Genomic DNA, 25,562 nt, shown 5'->3' on the forward strand with positions numbered 1-25,562 from the left:
AACCACCTAAGACTCCTCTTTTCAGTAGATAGAAATGCAGCTATTCCACATGTCCAGTCATCAGCCTCAACAATGCTGGTATAGGCATGAGTATACTGATTTCACAGGCTAGAAAATTTGGCCTAGAAACTGACTGACTTGAATTCCACTAGGTCTCTCCCGGCTAAACCCTCGCTCTTCAGTTTAATGCCTCAGGCTTTCCATCTGTAAAACTGGATCAATAATAGCTTTCTCATATAATTGGCATAAAGAGGAAATGAGGGCCTGGAACAGTGCCTGACACAGAACACTCAGTTACCATTACCAATTATTTCCTGATGAAAGTTTTCATTGCTCATATTACTTCGTTCTTCAGTGCCCAACGAAGAAATAACGCAAGGGTTCCGAATCTGACGGAATAATTCTTTTCCTTTCAGGGCGCCATGTCCTCCCTGACATAGCCAACTCTTCACCCAGAGTTCATTACCTCTTTGGGCTTGTTTGCCCGCCTAAGACGAGGGGATACGCGGCTCCCGCACTGGGGCAGCGTCACAACCTAGACTGATGGCGGAAGCACGGCCGTTAAGCTGAGATGTGGACGGGCCAGGCTAAGGCCCGCGGAGGCGAAAAGAGCCGTGAACCCTTATTTAGACCTCCGATCTCTAGATGAGCGCGGACTTTGATTCCTGTCCAAGGCTCAGGCCTCTGTTTCCTCTTTTGTAGAAAAAAGAGTTTATCATTCCTTGTGCTTCCTCTCTCAGAGGGTTGCTGTGACGACGCAGGACTAGGACGTCAGACAGAAAGTTCAGCTTTTCAAGCGCAGAGCATTAGAAACCGCGACGGGGCAGAGGCCCGGAGAAGGGCGTCACGTGATCCACGCGGCCGGGTCCTCTCAAGCCTCCGGGAGCCCGCCCCCGAACGACTCGTCTCTATGGTGGATGGGGCTCAAATTCCGGGGCGGACTAAGTTGCTCTTCCGGGGTGATTGCCACTATTTCCGGGGCGGGGCGGGGCGGGGCGGGGCGGGGCGGGGCGAGGCTTGCCCCTAGAGCCGACGTGCTTCAGCTCCCTCCTGGTTCGTGTCTCCCTCCACGCTCCCTTCTGCAATGAGCTTCCTCAGTAGTTTCCCGCCGCCTGGCTCGGCTGAGGGGCTTCGGCAGCAGCAGCCAGAGACCGAGGCTGTGCTGAACGGCAAGGGCCTCGGCACCGGCACACTGTACATCGCTGAGAGGTAGGCAGGGTCCCTGTTCCCCTGTGCCGGTTTCCTGCGCGCCGCCTTCCTTCTGCTGGCGCGGGCTGAGTGGCGGGGCGGGGGCGAGACCGCGACCTCGCGGGTTGCTGAGAGGTGGAGCGCGCGAGCTCCGGGTCGCCTCAGGGGGGCCTCTGCCGGGGCGAAGACTCGATTGTTCCGGTGTCCCTTTCTCTCGAGTCTTCCTCTTTCTCACACGGAGTTCTCTCATTGATTATGCTTTTTACCTGTTTTCCAGACGTCTGCTGAGTGCGTCGCTCTTTTTTCAGGGTTTCGTTTTAAGGTTTTGAGTTTCCAGCCCCTGAGTTGAGAATCATCCTTGTGCCTGTCTTTCCTGTAAAAAGGTGCGGAAGGTGTTGCCCTGCGCAAAATATCTAAGTTTAGAGCAGATTGTGGAGGATTTTAAAAGTTTGGTTAAGAAGTACGGCTTTTCTTCTGTAGGTGTGGATGGGGAGAGGAACATCCTCAACCCCCCGCAAGCTGAGATCAGATCCAAGAGAGACTGAGACTCCCATTTCTCGTTTCCCATTTCTGACTCCCATTTCCATTCCTAGGAGGAATTACCTTTTTATTTGGCCTCCTGGAGCACTGTACTTTTGCCGTGAGACAGATGTGTTTCCAATATCGTAGTTGTAGGACTGAGGTCCCTATTTCCATGTTACGTGGTTTCAGTCATCCTCAAGCCAGCAGTGACACATTGAATCCTTCCCATCCTTGAAATTTGTCTGACTTCTACTGATGCATCACTTTTGTCTACAGCCAGGGAGATTTCTCTCCTTATTAAGAGCTCATGTGATTCCGGGGCGCCTGGGTTGCTCAGTGGGTTAAACCTCTGCCTTCGGCTCAGGTCATGGTCTCAAGGTCCTGGAATCGAGCCCCGCATCGATTCAGCGGGGAGCCTGCTTTCCCCCAGTCTCTCTGCCTGCTTGTGATCTAGGTCAAATAAATAAACAAAATCTTAAAAAAAAAAAAAAAAGCTCATGTGATTCCGTTGGACCCACACAGAATATCCAGGATGATCTCTCCATTCTGTTGTTAACTGATTAGTAACCTTAATTGCATATACAGGTTTTCTCTTGCCATGTGACAATATATTCATAGGCTTGACACTGGGGGATTGAAAGTCCTGGGGGAAACAAATTTTTGCCTACCACAGAGGACACAAGAAAATGTAAAGAACCGTTGGTTTGAGGGAAGTCTAAAGCATTGAGGATAGCTTAGGAATTTTGACCAATCATTGAGAGAGGAAATACAGATGGGAGGAAAAGCAAGTTGGGGGTGAGGTGCAAATAATGAGTTTGGTCTGGACATGTGTGATTAGTTGGACACAAGAGTGTGTGTGTTGGGAGAGTATTAACCATAGAGATTAGGAAATCATTAGTGTAAAGGTTAGCGTATACTCATGGGGGATAGGTTAGATACCCCAGAAGAGAAGAGGGCCAAGGCATATCTGTAGTAAGATAGGTATGGAAGAAGAGACTTGAGAACAGACAATAGGGAGAAGCAGTCAAAATCTGAAAAGCATCTGTTGGGTAATGACAAGGAGATCTTTAATGATCTTGGGAGAGCAATTCTAAACGGCAGAGAGTACAGCACAGATAGATTGTTAGTCCCTACACCATCCCTTTTTCTCCATGGCTTCTCTGTATATTGACTCTTTCTATGATACAACTACTGCTTGGGGGAAGGAAGACAAGGCCCTATGCTTGTCTTTTCATTTTGAAAAACTTCAAACCTAAAGAAAAATCTCAAGTGTTGTTTATTAATACACATAGACAAACATTCATCAGTTGTTAACATTTTACCACACTTATCTTTTTTCTGAGCTGCTTGAGAGTTGCAGGCATGTTGTCCATTCGTCTGTAAATACTTCAGCAAAAATCTCCTAAGAACAAGGACATTGTCCTGTATAATCACAATATAGTTATCACACTGAAGAAATAGAAACTTCTTTTAAGGTCATATGTTTAAAAAATTTTCATATCCGCTTTTCACTGAGAAATCTCTTACCTTCTTTAAGAAAATATTTTTGTAAAATATACAAAAAGGAATATACATTATATATGGGTGATTTAAAGAATTATAATTAAACCAACCCCTGTATGTCCACTATCTAGGTTAAGAATAGAATATTCTGGGGGCACCTGGGTGGCTCAGTGGGTTGAGCCTTTGCCTTTGGCTCAGGTCATGATCTCAGGGTCCTGGGATCGAGCCCTGCATGGGGCTCTCAGCTTAGCGGGGAGCCTGCTTCCCCTTCTCTCTCTCTGCCTGCCTCTCTGCTTACTTGTGATCGCTGCTTGTCAAATAAATAAATAAAATCTTTAAAAAAAGGAAAAGAAGAATAGAATATTCTGAGTACCATGGACAGCTATATTCATCACTCTTTACTCTTTGTTAGCATTACCTTCTTGGTCTCTTTCCACTTTTCTTCCCCCCAGGCATTTCCAGGTCTTGATAGAATCAAGGCCTCAACAAACAGAGATTTCCTAGAGGATATGACAAATGAGGATTAACAGCCAGGTGAATGAGGTGGGGCAAAGGGGTAACGTTCTATTTAGAAGAGACAGGATGCTCAGAGGCAAGGGTGAGAATATTTAGTGTGTGCCAGAGTATATAATACACTGAGGGAATGAAGGGAAAAGAGTGGACAAATAATAAAGCTGAAGAAGGAGCATGTTCTATGAGTTTGGCTTATTGCCCAAAAGCTTTGAGAAAATTATTTTAGGATTTTCGGTAAAGAGGGATAGGATCTGATTTAATTTTAGGTGGTTTCTCAGATGTATGTTGAGAGATACAGAACTCTTGGGCTTATTTTCAAAGTTGAGTTTTCATAGGAAATTGACTTTTTTACCCAGGTGGGGAACGGATCAGAGGCATGAATTATTCAAAATAGAGCATTTGAAATGGATAAATAAAGTAGGTAGTTAAAATATATCTTAAGCCAAAGTAAATTTTAAAACAAATAGTTAAGCCAACCCAAAATCAAAACCTCTTATCTCTTTCCTGTTTTTCACCTCATGCCAGGAATAAGGTATAATGATCATACTTGTTCAGAAGCATTAGAAATTAGCAAAATGTTCCTCTGTATTACTATCTAATTGTTTTTTCCCTTTTGTGACTCATGGCTTCTTTGGGTTGGGTGTAGTTAATTAGATATTTTGGTTTGGGAGGGCTTTTCTTCTAGAATATGTGGAAAAATGAAGAAGAACATGGCGATCTGAGTAAATGTTGCTTTTGAGTGGAATTTGCTTCTGTTCTGTAGAGTGCATATCCATGTCCATGTATAAGGAACTACAAAGCAGTTATGTGCTTTTTTTTTTTTTAAAGATTTTATTTATTTATTTGACAGAGATCACAAGTAGACAGAGAGGCAGGCAGAGAGAGAGAGACAGAGGAGGAAGCAGGCTCCCCACCGAGCACAGAGCCCGATGTGGGGCTCGATCACAGGACCCTGGGATCATGACCTGAGCTGAAGGCAGAGGCTTTAACCCACTGAGCCACCCAGGTGCCCCAGTTATGTGCTTTTTAAAGTAAAGACCATAGGGGCGCCTTGGTGGCTCAGTTGGTTAAGTGCCAGACTCTTGGTTTGACTTTGGCTTAGGTCATGATCTTGGGGTTGTAAGAGCAAGCCTGGTGGGGCTTAGTGGAGAGTCTGCTCGGGAGTCTCTTTCTGCCCACTTCCTCTCCTCTAGCTCTCTCAAATAAATAAATCTTTTTTTTTTTTTTTTTAAGATTTTATTTATTTATTTGACAGAGAACACAAGTAGGCAGAGAGGCAGGCAGAGAGGCAGGCAGAGAGAGAGGAGGAAGCAGGCTCCCCGCTGAGCAGAGAGCCCGATGCGGGGCTCGATCCCAGGACCCTGAGATCATGACCTGAGCCGAAGGCAGTGGCTTGAACCCACTGAGCCACCCAGGTGCCCCTCAAATAAATAAATCTTAAAAAAAAAATGAAGACCATAATTTGATAGGCAGTGAGTCCACTTTATATTTCAGTTTTTCCATCTTCTAATTGAGTTATTAAAGTTTTATGGCTCTGGATATTTGAAATGATTTTGGATACCCAAATTTGGACTATCACTTTTGAGTTGTGATGATACTGGGGCATTTTTGAGGTGAGAAAAGGCAGTTTATTTGCTTAAAATAATAGAGTTCTAGTAAAGGACTAGCATTACTTCTTTGATATGTGGGCACTATTTCATTTCCCCATTAAGAAGAAAGCAGTGGGGGGCGCCTGGGTGGCTCAGTGGGTTAAAGCCTCTGCCTTCGGCTCGGGTCATGGTCTCAGGGTCCTGGGATTGAGCCCCTCATTGGGCTCTCTGCTCGGCAGGGAGCCTGCTTCCTCCTCTCTCTGCCTGCCTCTCTGCCTACTTGTGATTTTTCTCTGTCAAATAAATAAATAAAATCTTTAAAAAAAAAAAAGAAGAAGAAAGCAGTGGACAGGAGAGATATGTATGTATACCACACACAATCCAATTGCAATAATAAAATGTATTTCTTTGAAACTAATGGAATGAATCATTCTGGAAAATCATTTCTTGAGCTTACCTCTTTAAGCTTCTTAAGATTTATCATTTTAAGCCTCCCAGGTTTTCTTTTTCTTTTTTTAATAAATATGTTGAATGGAAATCCTTGCAAATGACAGTGCATCTTTTCCTACTTTTGCTTTTTTTAGTGTACAAGTCATTGCATTTTCATCTGCTTACAGAGTTGTACACATTTTCACACCATCTAATTCTGTTTTTGCTTTTGATAAGTGAGGGTCATGTATTATATACACTTAATTGTGTTCTCAGACATGGATTTCCTTTAGGGGGACTAAGGTGTCAAGTTCATCCTCCCCTTACATGGAATGTGAGTGGTCTCAGACTGCTGGGCTGTCATTGTTCTTGCCCAAGGGAGTCCTAGGTTCATCACTGTATTTGTTTTTGCTTGATTAGAAATTAGACAACCAGGCTTGTTAAAATTATATAAAAAGTAGAATGATATGAGGGTGTTACTGTCTTAATTTCTTTTTTTAATAAAAGCTTTATTGAGATAATTCACATAGTATACAATTCAGTGGTTGTTAGTCTACTCACAGAGTTGTGCAACCATCACAATTGATTTTAGAATATTTTCATCACCCCAGAAGAAACTGGCACTTATTAGCAGTCAGTCTCCATTTGTCTCCATTCCTGTGCAGCCACTATATTTCATTAACTTTTACCCCATTAACATTTTTGTTGTGTGGTCTCTTAAGGATCTTTTTGCTACTTTTTTCCCTACTAAGGTAAAATATGGGAAGTATTGCCAAAAAATTAGCCAGCCTTTACTCAAAACTCAACATACTGATTTTGGTGATATACTTCCTTCATTATACCAATAAAATATTTGCATTTGGCCACTTTTGAGGGAAAACTAGACTTTTCTTATTTGTGGCTTTCTTTCAAAGCTGCAGAATAACTGAAAGGCTTCAAATCTTTCAATGGGATAAGTATTACCTAGCTTGTGGTAAGTATGATTACAGTCATTTCATGTATATGTCATTTAATGTCTTAGTTGTGGAGAAATTAAGTGACTCCCAAGAGTTTATTGCATACTTATATGCTGAGCACTAATGCTAGTGGTTTTGAAGAACATCAAATAAAGGAATATGACAGGTTCCGTCAAGTACCTCATATTCTGTCAGGGTACATCTGAGATTCGTTACCACAGAGTTAATTGTTAAATGCCTTATTACTGGGCATAAGTGCAATTCAGAAAAAGAAGACATCATTATGTACTGGAGTAATTGGAGGGAGGACTCAAGGAGGAGCTGGGACTTAACCAGTTGAGGAGGAATTGCAAAAGCAAGGCATCTGAAGACATTCCAGATAAGAACCAGGATGAAAGGCATAGAAACACATGTGACTTAAGAAATTGCATTTCAAGTTTGTTTTTTTAAATTTTTAGCTAGAGGAGAAGAGAACAGAATTTTTTTTTTAAAGATTTTATTTATTTATTTGACAGACAGAGATCACAAGTAGGCAGAGAGGCAGGCAGAGAGAGAGGAGGAAGCAGGCTCCCCGCTGAGCAGAAAGCCTGATGCTGGCTCGAACCCACGACCCTGGGATCACGACCTGAGCTGAAGACAGAGGCTTTAACCCACTGAGCCACCCAGGCGCCCCAACAGAATTGGTTTTAAAGAAAGTCAATTCCTGCTGCTGAATTTCATTATTTTAGAAATATTTCTAGGGGTGCCTGGGTGGCTCAGTTGTTGGGCATCTGCCTTCAGCTTGGGTTGTGGTCCCAGGGTCCTGGGAGGGGATGGAGCCCCGCATGAGGCTCCATGCTCAGCAGATAGCCTGCTTCACCCTTTTCCACTTCCTCTGCTTGTGTTCCCTCTCTTGCTGTGTCTCTCTGTTAAATAAATTTTTTAAAAAAATCTTTAGGGCGAAAAAAGGGAGTATTTCTAAACACTAAGCTTGAATTTATTCGCATGCATAAAACTGTCCAAGCTGAATCTTTATAAACTTTAGGGCTAAATTAGGATTTAATTTCTTAAAATAATCGACTTTACACCTGTTTTTCAGCCGCCTGTCTTGGTTAGATGGCTCTGGATTAGGATTCTCACTGGAATATCCTACCATTAGCTTGCATGCGGTGTCCAGGGACCTAAATGCCTATCCACGAGAGCATTTGTATGTTATGGTGAATGCCAAATTTGGAGGTATGTATGGTGTAATCTAATCTTGAGCTTCCTTTGGTGGAATATTAAATATCGTATATTAAAAAAAAGGTCTTGATCATTAATATTCAAGCCATTGACCCATTTTGGGTAATAGATTATTAAGCAAAATTTTAACTCAGTAAAATAATTTGGACAGTACTTTTTATTTTCTATGTATTTGCACTTAGAATTTTTCATTTATTGTGGATTTATATTTCTACTTTTTCCTCTTACATTGAATTGTTTATTCTTTCTCTTTGTAAAGGCATTTATATTTAGCACCCTTAGAAGCATAGATCAGTATACTTTGTGCTTCCAAGAATTTAGTGTAGAACCTGGTTTTTTGTTTCGTTTTATTAGAGAAGTGGTTCTCAGTGAGGGGACAGTGTTGTGCCCCCCCCCCTTTAGGCAATGACATTTGGATTGTCATGATTGGAAGGGGAGTAGAGTGCTACTGACATCTATTAGTTAGAGACCAGAGATGCTACTTAGCACCCACAAGGCACAGGATAGCCTCCCACAATCAGGAATTAACCCAGTCCAAATGTCAGTAGTGCCCAAGTTGAGAAACCCTATAGTACAAGATTCCCAAATTTTGCTATTGAAATAATTAGATTCATTAAAATCTAGTGAAAGTGATGAAAGAAGGGGTAAGAAAGAGAAAAAATCCATTTGTGGGATTGTTGACAATGGGTTGTAAGAATTCCAAATGAGAAACAAGTTAGGCACAAAATTAAAACTTGTGTTTAATTTTTTAAGTGTAACTAAGTGAGAAGTTATTGTTATGTTGTGTCAGTTTAGTATGCTCAACTTTTGTAGAAATGCAGAGCTTTGTGACTGAAAGGACAATTTGTTACACTTTTACTGAACTTGTGCTTTTAAAATAATGGGGTGTGGGGCACCTGGGTGGCTCATTTGGTTAAGGATCTGCCTTCAGCTCAGGTCATGCCCAGTGTCCTGGGATCAAGCCCCACTTTTTCGGCTTCTTCCTCTCCCTCCCTGCTCCCGCCCTTGCCTATGCTCTCTCTTTCTCTGTGTCAAATAAATAAATAAAACCTTAAAAAATAAATAAAATAATAAAACTAATAAAATGTTGCCTTTCTTTCGAAATAGTGTATAAGAGACAGTCCCGTGAGTTTGCCTGTTAAGCGATTTCTCCTTTAATTTAGGATTTTAATATCATTTCAGATATAAGATGGTGACTTATAATTAGTGTGACATTAAATTATCTAATAACTTTTAGGGCTTTTGGCAACCCTGTCTCGTCAGTCCTGCCTGATTCAGCTATCTGAAAATATTTTTGCTAAAAGATTTTGAACACTTGCCATTGGAAAAAGTGCAAAGATAGATAAAAATCTAGTGAAGTTTGAAAGAGAGGGTAAGGAAAAGAAAAAGTTGTTGACCTTGGGTTGCAGTAAGACTTCCAAATGAGGAGGTTTGGGGCAAAAAGTTCACTTTCCAAATAAGTACAACTATGATTTCATAAACAAGATTATTTCATACTTAGTGTAAGCCATTCATTCATAGAATTGCAAAACTTAGAGGTGACCTTGCTAGTCATTTCCAGATCGTGGTGTGAAATGCCCATAAATAGTGGAGAGTATTAGCTTTGGGCAAAGATGTATGTTAGAAAATTAGGTTAGAGAGGTAGAGTTCAAGGTTAGAGAGGTAGCTAAAGAGAAAAAAACACTGAATAAGACTGTCATTAACTTGGTAAGCAAGTTATTTTCGTCTCTCTGAGCCTAAGTTTCATCCAGAAAAATGAGGGGTTTGTAGTATTTAGTTCTTTTTTTTTTTTTAATTTTTTTTTTTAAAGATTTTATTTATTTATCTGACAGACAGAGATCACAGGTAGGCAGAGAGGCAGGCAGAGAGAGAGGAGGAAGCAGGCTCGGAGCAGAGAGCCCGATGCAGGGCTGGATCCCAGGACCATGGTATCATGACCTGAGCCGAACGCAGAGGCTTTAACCCACTGAGCCACCCAGGTGCCCCTGTAGTATTTAGTTCTTAAACCTGGCTGCACTGTAGAAACACCTGGGGAGCATTAAAAATCAAATACCAGGAGTCCCAGACTAGGCAGTAAGGATTCAGTAGGTTTGGGATAGGTATTTTAAATGTTTGCTCTATATGATTATATTCTTGAAATTGATGGGACTATGATTAATCTTTCTTACCAAACTAAGTTGGATTTCACTATTGTACTAAAAAGTAGAATCCTCCTGGGTCACATTTACGTAGTAGTTCTCCAGTTCCAGTTTTTTTGTTTTGTTTTGTTTTTAGATTTTGTTTATTTATTTGACAGAGATCACAATTAGGCAGAGAGGCAGGCAGAGAGAGAGGGGTGGAAGCAGGCTCCCCATTGAGCAAAGAGCCCAATGTGGGGCTCCATCCCAGAACCCTGAGATTCATGACCTGAGCCGAAGGCAGAGGCTTAACCCACTGAACCACCCAGGCACCCCTCCAGTTCCATTTATGTGGGATTCAACTCTTCTCATAAGTTCACGTGCTTGGATCCTGTTTTCCCAGCCTTTGTTCCTCTCCTAATTCTCCAGGCTCCAGATGTTTTTTTCTCTTTGGATTACCTCCATAAACCTTATTAAAGTAGACTTTCAACTTATAATTGAGGATACTAGATTATTTTTAAAATAACTGAAAACTTAATTGCACTGTTAAAAATTTAGAAAAGTTTAGAGACTGGAAATATGGCAGATACTGTGATCTAGCATGAGATGATGAGTGTTGGTCATAGTTGTGTATTTTTCTTAATTGCAAAGATACTGTATTTCATTTATATTTCTTGCCTCAAGGTAGATTCCTGAGGATATAAAAAAAAATTGTTATAAATGTTACTTCTAGGGAGAGGAACTAGGGTGGTAGGGACTTACTTTTTCCTTGGACTACATCACACTCTTTCAATTATTTTTATACCAGCATGTATTACTTTTATAATATAAAAGTGATGTTCATTCAGTTATAGAATAATAGTTATAATAGTTAAATACATTTTTTAATAAATGTTTTTTAATAAAAAAACACTGAAAAAGTTTGGTACTACCATAATGTATTAAATTCAACTGTTTACAGTTGTTTAGAATTCTCCAATTTTTTTTTTTATTATTTCACTTGTTTACAGAGGACAGTATAACAATATAACTATATAACAGCAATAGGACAGAAAAATGTCCTATGAAATCTGTTATTTAAAATTGTTAATAGTGGGCATTTAAAATTTTTTCCTTTTTTGCTCATATAAGCGAAGTATATATACATATATATAAGATATATGTATATATACTTTGCTTATAAGTATATATATAAAAATAAAGATTTTTTCATTCTACATTCAGCTTGCATGGCTTGGAAAAATAAAAGTAAAAAAAAAAAAATAAAAAAAGCATTTTGATACCCCCTATAGTTGATTCCTAGGAGTAGAATTGCTGCTTTTAAGGTACTATTTTTAAAGCTCTTAATATATATTGTCAGATTGCTTTCCAAAAATTGTGTATCAGTTTACACTTTTGGTAGTAGTATAAGAATCTTTCTATTTTGTTTTCATCTGCATAGAGAAATAAAATGTTTTTTAAATGGTAACTTTAATATGCTAAACAGCATTTAATTTACATTTTTATGTGTTATTTTTTATTTAAATTCAGTTTAGTTAACCTGTAGTATATTATTAGTTTCAGGGGTAGAATTTAGTGATTCATCAGTTGCATGTAACACCTTTAATTCGTATTAGTTTGAGCATGTTTTGAGAGTCTATTTAAGTATTTTGTTGACCTGGTTTTGTAAATTTTTTATATTATTTATTTTTTAAAGTTTTTTTTTCTTTAAGATTTTATTTTTAAGCAGTCAGTACACCCAAGAACTTGTACTTAGAACTCAGATAGCAGGAGTCTCATTCTCTACTGACTGAGCCAGCCAGGCACCCCTGAAGATTTTTTTTTTTAAGATTTTATTTATTTATTTGACAAACAGAGATTGCAAGTAGGCAGAGAGGCAGACAGAGAGAGAGTGGGAAAGCAAGCTCCCTGCCGAGCAGAGAGCCCGATGCGGGGCTTGATCCCAGGACCCTGGGACCATGACCTGAGCCGAAGGCAGAGGCTTTAACCCACTGAGCCACCCAGGCGCCCCTGAAGATTTTATTTTTAAGTAATCTCTGCATCCAGTGTGGGGCTCGAACTTAAAATCCTGAGATCAAGAGTCAATGTGCTCTACCAACTGAGTCAGCCAGAAAAAAGCCAACTCTGTAGATACCTTCAGAGTTTAATTTTATAATAAAAACTGTTCAATGCCCCGACCTGGTTTTTTTAAATTATGAAACAGTTCAAACATGGAAAAGTACAGAGAGTAATAAAAAGTTTTCATTATTCTTTATCTAAAATAAATTCTGACCTTTTTTTCATATTAGTCTTTTTTTTTTTTTTTAAGATTTTATTACTTATTTATTTGTCAGAGAGAGATCGAGTGTGCACAAGCAGGCAGAGTGGCAGGCAAAGGCAAAGAGAGAAGCAGACTCTCCGCTGAGCAAGGAGCCCGATGTGGGACTCGATCCCAGGACCCTGGGATCATGACCTGAGCCAAAGGCAGTGGCTTAACTGACTGAGCCACCCACTCGTCCCTCATATTAGTCTTTTAAAGAAATAAAACTGGGAGTGTCTGGGAGGCTCAGTCAGTTAAGTGTCTGACTCTTGATTTCTCTCAGGTCCTAAGATGGAACTGAGTGTCTGGCTTTATGCTTAGCGGGGAGTCTGCTTGAGATTTTTTCTGTCGCTATCCCTTTCCCCCTCTTCCCCAATTGCACTCTCTCTCTCTCTTTCTAAAATGAACAAATCTTTAGGCAGATCTGCATGGCTTAGTAAGTTAAGCATCTGTGATAAGCTTTTAACTAAGTTAAGCTTTCTGTGTGTATAAAATAAATAATTAAAAAATCCTTTAAAAAATAAAGTAAAATAAAATGAATAAATCTTTAAAAAAATATAAAGAGCTAAAACTGTATTGGTACCATTGAAATCCTTTTCATACCTTTTCCATTTTGTTCCATACTCTGTCTCCCAAATTAAACATTGTCCTAAAGGTGGTATGTGTCCTTCCCATCTAAGCTTTTAGATTTTTTACTGAATATTTATAAAATCCATAAGCAATATAATGGTTTTGTTTTGTGTTTAAACTTTTAATAAGTAAATGGTATTATTTATACCATTTATACCATTATTATATTCTGCAGTTGGTTTTTTCACTTGGTTACATTTTTTAATCTAGGAGTTTTGATACATAAAAATATTCATTCCTTTTTAACTGCTGTCTATAAAATATAACATGACCGGGTTACAATACATGTTTGTTTGTTTTTTTAAGTAGCATTTATTTTTAAAATTTTCACAAGTGCATACAGTACTTCAGTAAACATTTATGTATAAACTCCTTCTGTACATAATGTATACATAGATGAGGAATTGCTGGGTAATAGGCTATACATACCTCCAGAATAGTTGTAGCAGTTCCTGCTTCCATCAGCAGCCTGTGCTAGTTCTCTTTATTGAACATTTGTATTTTTTTCTTGCCTACAGACTTCAGTAATTTATCTGTTTGGTTTGCTAACTTTTATGGGCCTTAGTTTTCTCATCTGTAAATTATTGGTGATAAATCACATTAGTGGTTTACAAACTGCTACTGAATCCTTTGTTTCATGGTGAAAGGTAGGAGAGGCAGATGACAGTGGAACTATACTTGTTAGAGGCCTGTTTGGGTTTCCTCACCCCTACCATGACTTCAAAGGGAGCTTGGGATCCTTAGAATTCAGTAAGGCACAGTGTGACTAGACCAGGGAGGGTGCCTACGGTCTTTTTTAGCTCTAAAATAACCATGTTATGAAGTAAAAACTGTATTGCAGTGTTTAGATACATCAGTAAGCATCCTTTATGAAATTATTTTAGGGTTCTTTTTTTCCAAAACAAAAAACATCATTTAAAAAGTTATTTTTATTCCCTTCCTAGAAGAATCAAAGGAATCTGTTACTGAAGAAGAAGAAGACAGTGATGATGATGCTGAACCTATTGCTGAATTCAGATTTGTGCCTAGTGATAAATCAGCATGTGAGTATTCTATAGAATTGATTCTTTTCCCTTTACATACCAAGCATCCCACCCCTCATACACATACACTTTTACCCTTAGCCTCATTACCTCTGTTCCGTTGCTTTTTCTTCATCCTAACATCTAATGTATCATTGAGGACCAGATACCTATTGATATCAAAGATTGTCAGTGTAGTGAGGGTATAGGAGACACCATGTTATTTGGTGTGTTTTATAAATGGAGAGATCTGGTTATTTTTATTGACTTGATGCTATTGACTTTGAATCTTGCCAGATAGAGGGCAAGGGTCTTGGTAGTTCCAAAGTGGAAGATGCCAGGATAGCTGGAAAAGAGCCCTATGAACTGAAAGGGGCTTAACCCTGATACCAGCAGTCTGATCAAGACACTGCCTCTTTTTCTCAGAAAACCCAGCCAGGCATGAAGAAGTCTCAACATTATCTTAAAATGAACTATTATTTTGTGACTTGTCCATTTCCATCAGGTACTTTTCAAGATTGATTCTCCTTGGAATTTAGCAGGTTTTATAAATAGTGAGACTCTGGTATATTTCTTGTCTACCCATTGAATTAATTTACACTGTTGGTTATATTATTAAATTTTTACTCTACACTGGCCAGAAAAGAATGTTCATTACAATTTCCTTGTTCAGTGGAGGCAATGTTCACTGCAATGTGTGAATGCCAGGCTTTACATCCTGATCCTGAGGATGAAGACTCAGATGATTATGATGGAGAAGAATATGATGTGGAAGCACATGGTTAGTGAAACGGATTTTCTTAAATGTGTGTTTATTTCATTTTAACCAGTTATTTGTACTAAGGGTATGGGATTATAGTTTTTTATATTTCTATTAAATACTCATATAGTGTGGTTATTAATAAAAGTGAATGGTGCAGTTCATGTCTAAGCCAAACTGGAAAAATGGATGGATTTTGCAAGCTTGCGGGTAAAAAGTAGGTATGATTGGGAGCAGAAAATGAATAGAGATAAATGGAGGGGAAGAAAACAATAGATGAGAAAGCGGGTGGTTGGGAGAATCTTTTAAGTTGATGCACCTGCTCCCAGAGAACAAGCCTTCTCCCTCCACCACTTGAAAACTTTATCACCTACAGCTTTACTTAACATAATCCTTCAAACAACTCACTATCAAAGTCATTTTTCTCCCCCGAGAACCATACGTCATTTATCTAAGATTATTTCTCTTTTCCAGACCAGAATACCATCATAGTCTGGTAGTCTTATAACGTGAGGTGCCTGCTGTTCTCTTTTCTTTTTCCCACTGCTTTCATGTCCACTGATCTGGCTGTCCAAAGTCCTTTCTTCCATATGTACCTACTTCCTGGCCTGAGACAAATTCGGTTCTAGAGTTTTCCTTCTATGAGAAGGTGATACATTTAGAGAATACAGGAGGAGGTACAATTAGAGAATGTATCTAAACACATTCTCATTTTCAATGAGCTTTTTGAATGATTTTATTTTTTATCCTTTTTATATTTTCCAGAATTTCTCAGTTTTTAAAAGGAGCATGTGTTTTAATCCAAAAAACCTATCAGTACAAATTAGTATCATATTAATTTGCACTCACCTATAAAATTCCCTCTAGTTCATGGACATTTGATTTTTTGAGAATTGCTGTTTACTGGCTCATTATCTTTTGGAATCCCTTCTCCTTCTAGAGGGTAGAGACATTTTCTTTGTGTCTTTATTTTCAATAGATGACCTACATCTGTGTGTTAAATAAATATTGAAAAATATTTCCCTGGAAGCCTTTTTAAACTGTACTTTATCTTCAGTAAATGCATTATTGATTATCCATGTTTTTCTAATTTCTTTATAATAGCTTAAAAGCATTTTATTTATTTAGAACAAGGGCAGGGAGACATCCCTACATTTTATACCTATGAAGAAGGATTATCCCATTTAACAGCAGAAGGCCAAGCCACATTGGAGAGATTAGAAGGAATGCTTTCTCAGTCTGTGAGCAGCCAATATAACATGGCTGGAGTCCGGACAGAAGACTCAATAAGAGATTATGAAGGTGAGTATCCTTTCTTTCACTGTGAGCAGTTAGATGGTCCTTGGGCAGCAGGGGAAGGTACGGAGAGATATATATGTTTTTTTAGAAACTCTTTATCTATGTGTATATGTGTATATATATATATCTCTTACATATAAATATTTATTAATTTGACAGAGATCGCAAGTAGGCAGAGAGAGAGAGGGAAGCGGGCTCCCCGCTGAGCAGAGAGCCTGATGTGGGGCTTGATCCCAGGACCCTGGGATCATGACCTGAGCCGAAGGCAGAGGCTTTAATCCACTGAGCCACCCAGGCGCCCCTAGAAACTCAAGAGAGAGAAATCGCAGAATTAATCTTACCATGTAGGAAGCAAATGTAGAATTACATAGAATGGGAATTCTCATGAAACTTTGTTGGTTTTTTTTTTTTTTACTTTTCCCCTGAACTACAAAAATAGTCTTTTGACAGTCAAAAATCTTAAATGGACACAGGCAAAGAAGAAATGAAAAATCAAGTGTAATTATGATTGAAAGACCTCTATTAATTTTTCTTTTGCATATCTTTCCAGTCTTTTTGTTTGTTTGCTTATGTGTATGTGTATCTATGCTGCTGTTTTTATTTTTAAAACTAATTCCTACATGATTATATGCAAAACTAGGATAATCTATTGATTAAAAGGGCTAGATAGCATTCAAGAAACTTGGGTTCTTATTCTGTGACAAACTTCTGGACCTTAGACAAATGGCTTTCAAATTTGCTTCTGTTATCTCCACTTTGTAGATTTTTTGGTAAATATTTCCCCTATAAGACTGGTTTGCTTTTCTGAGTATCCTATTTCAGTCAGAATGTTGAAGTATTCTTCTGACTCAGCCTTTACTTCTTATTTCTTGCTCCAGTGCAATACTGGGGCCCATGGATTTTTTCATTTAAATGACTTTAACATTTCCTTGCTATTACTGCTGCTATCCTTCAACCCTAGGCCCTTGTCCGACTGGATTTACAATAGTAAAATTTTTTGTGTCGATCATTCCTGCCTCCAGCTCACTGTACCATCTTAATCTGAGAACACTCTGTGGTCACCCCTATATAGGGATATTCCCTCAGTGATTGCCTGATAATCACCATATAAAGTTCTAACTCTGAAGAGACAACCTCGCCTTTGCCCCACATATCTCTGATTTTGTTCCTGCTACTCTCAGTAGAACATTCAGATACTGCTCTTATGTGCCAGACCCTGATTTAAGCACATTGCACATACTCATTTAATCCTTCAAAGAATGTTCTGTGGTAAATGTTACTGTGATCCCTACTTTACAGATGAAGAAACTGAAGCACAGAAAGACCACATAACTTGCTTGAGGTCAAATAGCTAATAAGTGGTGAGAGGATTAAATGAGCTAATATGCAAAAAGAATACATTAGGACCTGTTATAAGCACTTCTTGCATCTTACATGTCTTACATGTATTTAATATGTACTAGTATTTTAATGTTGTTAAAGAGTCTTACCACTTTTAATTTTTAGAGATGCAGATACTCTTAAAGAGGGTTACTGTAGTTTTTCTTTTTTTAAATAAAGATTTAATTGATTAATTTATTTGAAAGAGAGCATCCAAGCATGGGGAAGGACAGAAGGAGAGACGGAGAAAATCTCAAGGAGATTCTGCAGAGTGTGGAGCTCAATATGGGGCTCAATCTCAGGACACTGAAATCATGACCTGAGCCAAAACCAAGAGTTGAACCCTTAACTGACTGAGCCACCCAGAAATCCCTCGTTTTTCTTTTATTGGGCAATACAAGTTTCTGTCATAATGCTGTAATCAATATCATCATTCACATATAGCATGTTGACCTGGGGGTTCTGAAGTCCTGGGTTTGTTTTTTTTTTTTTTTTTTAAGATTTTATTTATTTATTTGAGTGAGAGCATGTGTGTGCATGCACGCATGCACAAGTAAGAGGAGGGACAGAGGTAGAGGGAGAGATTTCAAGCAGATGCCCCGCTGAGCAGAGAGCCCAAGCAGGACTCAATTCCAGGACCCTGAGATCATGACCTGAGCCGAAGGCAGAGGCTTAACCAACTGAGCCACCCAGATGTCACAGTCCTGGGATATTTTAATTTGGAAACGTTTAGGCTTTGGTTCACACTGTTATTCCTTGTGTATTCTCTCCATTTTAAGTCCTAGTTGGTGAGCCTCTAACATAGGCTATGGGCTGAGATGGTTCAGATGATTTCTAGTGTACTACCAAACTCTTAGCTGAAAGAATTCAAGATGGTACCTTTTTTTTATTACAGTGATTAACAGGGGAGTGTCCTTGGACATTGAAAAGCTTTTCTTCACTGAAGGCTTTTTTTTTTTTAATTGTAAAATTCCTTGTTTAATGCTTTATAGTAAATGATTTTAAGATCACAAACACTTTTTGCTAAGTGATATTTTGGACTTTTATTCCTAAGCCTTATTAGGATATTGAGAGTTGCCTATATATGAAACTTTTTCAGCCTGTACCATTCCCCATCTCCTCAAGTCCTAAGTACCCATGTCACTCTTTTTGCCATTGATTTATTTATTTTGTTTGACCTTTGCAATTTTTAAAATTTGATTTATTTTTAAAAAAATTTAAATGGCTAAAAATTATATATGTTTTCGTATACATAGTGAAATAATTACAACAGTCAAGTTAATTAACATCCATTGCTTCACATAGTTACCCATTTTTTGTGGTGAGAACACCTAAGATCTGCTGCTTTGGTAAATTTCAACCTTTTTGCTGTTTAAATACAGCCTATCGCAGTTCTCTCTGCCTGAGTCCTGCTCCCCATGCTTTAATAAAACCATCTTTTTCACACTGAGAAACAAACACCCTGTCTCTTTGTGGTATTTCAGTACTTCGTGTGCTTATTTTCATAAGAAGTGTTTATTGAGCTACTATGCCAGGTACAGAGAATAAGCAGTGCCCAAGTAAAATGAGATTACTGTCTTCATGTCAATGGCATTCGTGTGTAGACAAAAATAATTTAACTCATTAGGCAGTTATAGTACATTGTGATACAGCATTGAGTTATAGGGGAAGCTTGAGAAGCTATGGAATCAAGAGGTTGGACTCTTCACTCAGCCTGGATAGTCAAGAGAGAGATTCAAGCTTCATGGAGTAAGTGACATCTAAACCAAGATCAGAAAGTGGAGTAAAGTGACCTGGGTGAAGGGGGATTGCGTACAGGTTGGGGAGAGATGCAAGTAACTGGATCAGCCATGTGCAGAAGTTCAAGAGACCATTCAACTTTGGGGGACTGTAAGTATTTCATTATGTCTGGAACTCTGTGTATGAAGGGTGGTTATTACAGCAACAGATAAAGGTGGGGTAGTGAACTGGGTTATACATTAATGGAATTTGAAAGCTTTTTTAAAGAATTTTAGTGTTCTGCCTAGGTCAATGAGAATGTGAAGTGAAGAACTTTTAGTTTGATTGTTGTTTCAGAAGATGACCCTGGCTGTGATATGGAACATTGATTGCAGAGGGAAATACTGGAGGATAGAAGAGAAACTCTGTTTTTTGTTTTGTTTTGTTTTTTTAAGATTTTATTTATTTGAGAGAGAGAGAACGCACATGAGTCAGGGGAGGGGCAAAGAAGCAGACTCCCTGCCAAGCAGGGAGCCTGTTGTGGGGATCAATCCCAGGACCCTGGGATCATGACCTGAGCCAAAGGCAGACGCTTAACTGACTGAGCCACCCAGGCATCCCAAAAAGAAACTGTTAAGTAAGTTATGATTTAAATTAGATGAGAGATCACGGCCTGCATTTGGTACTGGCAGTGAATGTCAAAGACTTAACAGATTTGAGAGATGTTTAAGAGAGTGAAGTTAGAGATGTGGGTAGAGGTCTCTGAATTGGACAGGCGAGAGTTATCCTTTTGTAAGAATGTTTGGGAAGAGAAACCTTTTTTTTTTTTTTTTTTTTAAAGTAGGCTCTGTTCCTAGTGTGGGGCTTGAACTCTCAACCCTGAGTGAGTCCCATGCTCTACCAACTGAACCAGTCAGGTGCCCCAAGAGAAGCATTTCTTTTCTTTTTTTAAAAATCATTTTTTTTAATTTATTTGACACAGAGAGATCTCAAGTAGGCAGAGGGTCAGGCACAGTGGGGGGGGAAGCAGGCTCCCCAGCGAGCAGGGAGCCCGATGCGGGGCTCAATCCCAGGGCCCTGAGACCATGACTCAAGCTGAAGGCAGAGGCTTAACCTCCGAGCCACTCAGGCTCCCGAGAAGCATTTCTTTTTTTTTTTTTTTTTAAGATTTTATTTATTTCACAGAGCGAGAGATCACAAGTAGGCAGAGAGGCAGGCAGAGAGAGGGGGAAGCAGGCTTACCGCTGAGCAGAGAGCCCGATGCGGGGCTTGATCCCAGGACCCTGAGATCATGACCTGAGCCGAAGGCAGAGGCCCAACCCACTGAGCCACCCAAGCACCCCCCGAGAAGCATTTCTGTGTGGAAAGATGATAACTTAGTTTTAGATATGTGTTACATTTGCATGCTCTGCTGCATGTCCAGGTGGAGTATGGGTTGGGACTCAGGCAGAAGCCTGTTGTGGGCTAAGAGTTGAAGGTGAATGGGAGGTGCCGAAGTGGAGAAAGCAGTTCTAAGCAGCTCTTTTCAGAGGGCTTTTTTCCCTTGTCTTTCCCTACACACACACACACACACTTTTTTTCCTCATGAAATGAGCAGAACAGATAAGCAAGAACCTCACTCTACTTATTTTGTCTTTTCTCAGAATTAGGTCATCAGTTTTGGGAGGATAGGACTTTTATACCTTTAAAAATAAAAATAATGGGGCACCTGGGTGGCTCAGTTGGTATAGCGTCTACCTTTGGCTCAAGGTGTGATCTCTGGGTCATGGGATCGAGCCCTGCAATGGGCTCCCCACTCAGCAGGAAGTCTGCTTCTCTCTCTCCCTCTACCCCTCCTCTCCACCCTCTTTCTTCTTTGCTCTCAAATAAAATCTCAATAATAATAATAATGATGATGATAATGTCACACAGTAAATACCCAGCACAGTTCTGTGAAGCGTGAACACTTGATGAGTAGTACATTCAAAACTTACCTAATGTCTTTTTAATGTTGAGGTTGAGAATTTATAAAGTAAGTGTTAAATGTACAGGTGGCATTTTTCTTTTTTGGTTTATTCCTTGTTACTTTTTCAGAAGAGAAAGAAATAGCAATTGTGACCAACAGAGGGCACTAGCTTCCTTCTGGTTGATGAATAGGTTGACCCTTTACCTATCTGAAGAGCTCAGTAGACTGTTGCTCAGCAGTTGATTTTTTTTGTGGTTTTTCTTTTTTGTTGTTCTTTTTTTTAGATGGGATGGAGGTTGACACTACACCAACGGTTGCTGGACAGTTTGAGGATGCAGATGTTGATCACTGAAAATGATTAATGCTGCTGTGGGGTGAGTAGTTTATATTTTCTTCTTCTCATTGAACTTGAAAATCATGTGAAATAATTAATTTTTATTTTCAGGAGAACTCTGTATAATTAGCAGTTTAGGAAAATGTTAGTTATCTGTTTCTGAAATTATTGAGACTTATGTGGTTTTTTTTCTCCTAAGGAATCGTGGTCTGCAAACAGTGATGTTCAGGTTAACATTTACACTTACCACATGTTAAGTGCTGTGCTAGACATTGGGCCGTACTAGGCATTGAGGCATGAAAGAATAAGACACACCCATCCTCGGTGAACTCAGGAGGAGGACATTAGCCTGTTATTCAGAAATAGGCTCCCTAGTTGGCTGGTGGGAGCTGCAGAACCTGAAATCACCTCCTGCTCTGCTCTTGAGTCACCTTTTCCCACTTGTGGTATTTGAAACCTTAACACATTCATCAGAAAACACAAAGCAGCTATTTGCTGTGACTCACTGCTATTCAATTTAGAGAGGAAGTAGTAGTAATTCCAACTGTATCTAAGCCTTTAATTTAATCATAGAGAGAAAAAGAGCAAGAACAGGAGAGGGGGGATAAAGGAAGAGGGAGAAGCAGACTTCCTGCTGAGCAGGGAGCCCGATGTGTGGCTCAGTTCTAGGGCACTAGGATCATGACCTGAGCTGAAGGCAATCGCTTAACCAACTGAGCCACCCCAGCATCCCTAATTTCATTATAATCTTATATTGGCTTCCCGCCTTTGTAAAATAATGGAGGACCAAGGTCCTGGGCACCTTAGTGTTCAAGACCAGTTTGCCAAACCGTAAGTCCATGAACATTTGTCCAAAAGCTATCATTTTCCGAAGTTGCTTCATTTCTGCTTTCTTATTTTACTTTTATTTATTTAGCTTTTTTTTTTTTAGATTTTTAAAAAAATTTATTTGTCAGAGAGAGAGAGCACAAGCAGGCAGAGTGGCAGGCAGAAGCAGAGGGAGACGTAGGCTCCCTGCTGAGCAAGGATCCCGATGTGGGACTCCATCTCGAGACCCTGAGATCATGACCCGAGCTGAAGGCAGTGGCTTAACCAACTGAGCCACCCAGGCACCCCTCATTTCTGCTTTCTTTTTTTTTTTTTTTTTTTAAAATTTTATTTATTTATTTGAGAGAGAGAGAGTGTGAGAATGGAGAGGTCATAGGAGGAGCAGACTCCCGGCTGAGCAGGGAGCCCGATGTGGGACTCAATCCCAGGACTCCAGGATCATGACCTGAGCCGAAGGCAGTTGCTCAACCAACTGAGCCACCCGGGCGCCCCTCATTTCTGCTTTCTTGACTGACATAAAAGCTCACAGCCAGTTTTCCCTGACACGTTCTTGTGAGTTTGCCTAAAGTTTATCCCTGACTTTGCTGCAAGTTACCCTAAGAAATAAATTGTCCTTTGCCAGCTTGAGTATCAACTGTATGTTTGATAATAACTGAAGGTCATGTTCATGTCATCTAGAGCTCTAGGACTAGTAATCCTAGTTGGCCTTCATGAGCTGTAAGATTTTTACTTTGTTAGAATTGTTGTCCATCTTTCCCCTCTATAGTGTTCTCCTCTTCTGACCTGGTAGCATTTTCTTGAGTACCGACTGTCTTCCAGTCTTTGAAATGTTACTTATGCCCAGATCCTTTAATTTAAAGCATATAGTAATAGTGTGGCAAGATTTATATATTTTGGCTTAACTCTTAACACTGCTGTGAGTCATCCAGTTGGGTTGTGAGATCCCTCCTTTTTCTAAGTTCCATTTTATCTTCCAAATTGTTGCCATTGTGAACGTAACATTTCTTCCTCTAACCATGAAAAATGATAATGAATCTCTGTTTTCCTCGCAGGTGCTGCCAGTGGAACTATCAGAAAATATCTCTTAGAGTTCTGTGATTTATATTTCTTCTTTAAATACTTAATTTTTATTTCCACAGCATTTATTTCTGTCAATGTAGCCATTTAGTCTAAAACCAGCATTGTCTCCTCTGCAGTTAGCTAAAATTATGTGTTCATACTGCTGCAGCTCTGTTAGCTCTAATTTTCAGATCTCACAGTTCCAGATATCAGTACTTCACTATTACACTGTATGGGAAATCTTTTGGTGCCAACTTAAGTCTTCTTCCCTTCTCACTTTCCTGCTTATCATGTTCTTTATAGCATGTTGACTTTTTCAGTTCGGTAATATGTAGTAACTTACATTGAAACTGGAAAAAGATTTTTTGATCTTTTGCCTTTCACATATTTCTTCTTGCAAAATAGATTATTCAGAGAATATGCACCACTGTATTAATAAGGATTCTGAGAAACTCATTTGTTGTGTCAGTAATGGTTATACAAATGAGATGTTACTGCATTTCACTGGTGAGAATTCTTAGGATTCCTTGTAATGTAATTTTGTAGTAAAATAATCATAAAATAACCACAGACTTCCTAATGAGCTGATGATTTGTTTTCCATTCATTTTATGCTACAGTTGGAGCAGAGAGCTATTTTATTCATAAAGTTTATACAAGTTCTTCCTTTGGATAATTGACCTGAATTCCAAACAGTGTCTTTAAATTTTTAATCATTTAAAATTGTTTTTGCCTTTAAGGAATGGAATAATTAGACTGTTTATGCAACCATTAATGATTTCAAGATAGTGGAACTAGGACCTCTCAGTGCATGAGATGGGGTGGAGTCAAGGCACAGGAGTGGTAGAATCACAGCTCTACCACATAATGGCTTCTGTGCCTTTGGACAATCCTCAGTTTCCTCCTTTGAGAATGGGGTTGATAAACTACCTGGCAGGATTGTTGCAAAGACTAACATATATATCTGTGTTCTCTGGCACTCTTGACTGGGCATCCAATAAATAATAGGTATTATTAAAAACACTGTAAATCTTATGTTTTTCAGATTCTGCTCATAACTAGGAAAGAACTTGGTGCCTCTTCTACTGTGGAGTGGGTGTTGATGGAAGTCTTTTTCCTTCTCCAAAATTTACCTGAACCAGTTCTTTTTTGAGACAGACTATATGAGACAAAAAGTTGTCACCAGCAGAAGAAACTATGACCTTTATTAACAAAGGTGAATTAACTTAACCAAGAAGGTATTTGTAGTTTATCATCTACCCCAAAATTCCTGTGTATAGGTACCCTCAAAGTAGACCTTTTGTTCCAGCCTTCACTATATGCATCTTCTGTAACCTGATAGGCCTGCCTGGTAAGAATGTGCAGGTGCTTGAAGATGTAGGTAGACTGGATAGGAAGGAGGGAGGCTGAATCTAAGATAAACCCTTTTAGAGCCTAAGGATCCCATTACCCCTTAAAAAGAAAGACAAAGAGATCTCAGAAATCTTGGCTTCTGCTCGTTCTTCACAGTGAGGGTCTCTTTACTAATTTGGGACCCAGATTAATTCGTTCGGGCATCTTTAGGGAGCTTCTTGGGAAATATCTTAGCCACATGAAATACCATAACATGGATGCTTCTGACTAGCTTTTTACTCCTTTCACCATGTTTCACCAGTCTGTTTTGTTATAACCTCTTAGGTTATATCCTTTTATTTCTAACTTCTTAGGTCAGTTTCCATAACAAGTGAAATTGGGATGAAGTCATCAGAGTGCTTCAATGATAATTGTTTTGTCTTTGTAATAGTTTAACAAATAAATCTAGGTTTTCTATATTACTGTGCTCTCATTCTTGACTGAAACCACTAATAAGAAAAAAAATTTTTTTTAAGTAAGACTGTCAAAAAACGAGAGTCTTGTTGGTTTATTTTTATTTGACTTTTGAGAATATGAACAAGAAGTGAGTAAGAAAATGCATAGTTAGAGTTTTTAGAGGCAAATTTTTAGTAGGGCAAGGATTTAATACATTTCAATGGATTTCTGCTTCTTTCACTTAGATCAGGAATAATTTCTTACAACTCTCAATTTTTAATTTTCATAGAGACCAGGGTATTTGTAAGGTTGATTTATAGTTGCAAATTTATACTTGGACTTTCTTTACCATTATATGACTTTAAAAATATGGTTAGAAAAGCTATTCAGAATCACTTGGCTAATAAGTGACTAAATTTCAGTTCATGACCACTAAAAGAACACATGTCCAGTGTCCTTTTC

At 39.0% G+C, this 25,562-nt stretch overlaps 1 protein-coding gene across 3 annotated transcripts; it reads left to right on the forward strand.

Moving 5' to 3' along the window:
- Positions 1–1,009: 1,009 nt before the first annotated feature.
- On the forward strand, positions 1,010–25,122 carry LOC111154524 (chloride nucleotide-sensitive channel 1A). Of its 3 annotated transcripts, none has more exons than XM_022514179.1 (7): positions 1,010–1,209; positions 7,779–7,915; positions 13,912–14,010; positions 14,663–14,770; positions 15,878–16,051; positions 21,377–21,466; positions 24,358–25,122. In XM_022514179.1, exons 1-6 carry the CDS (start codon positions 1,085–1,087, stop codon positions 21,442–21,444), a joined length of 711 nt encoding a protein of 236 aa, XP_022369887.1. In that variant the 5' UTR covers positions 1,010–1,084; the 3' UTR covers positions 21,445–21,466; positions 24,358–25,122. The 3 variants fall into 3 exon arrangements, with proteins under 3 accessions (XP_022369887.1, XP_022369889.1, XP_022369888.1); XM_022514181.1 differs by having other exon boundaries at positions 1,016–1,209; positions 15,941–16,051; positions 24,358–25,116; XM_022514180.1 differs by having other exon boundaries at positions 1,016–1,209; positions 13,915–14,010; positions 24,358–25,116.
- The last annotated feature ends 440 nt before the right edge of the window (positions 25,123–25,562 follow it).

The sequence above is a fragment of the Enhydra lutris genome, unplaced genomic scaffold, assembly GCF_002288905.1.
Source record: "Enhydra lutris kenyoni isolate GAN:26980312 unplaced genomic scaffold, ASM228890v2 scaffoldscaffold37, whole genome shotgun sequence".
Taxonomy (NCBI): domain Eukaryota; kingdom Metazoa; phylum Chordata; class Mammalia; order Carnivora; family Mustelidae; genus Enhydra; species Enhydra lutris.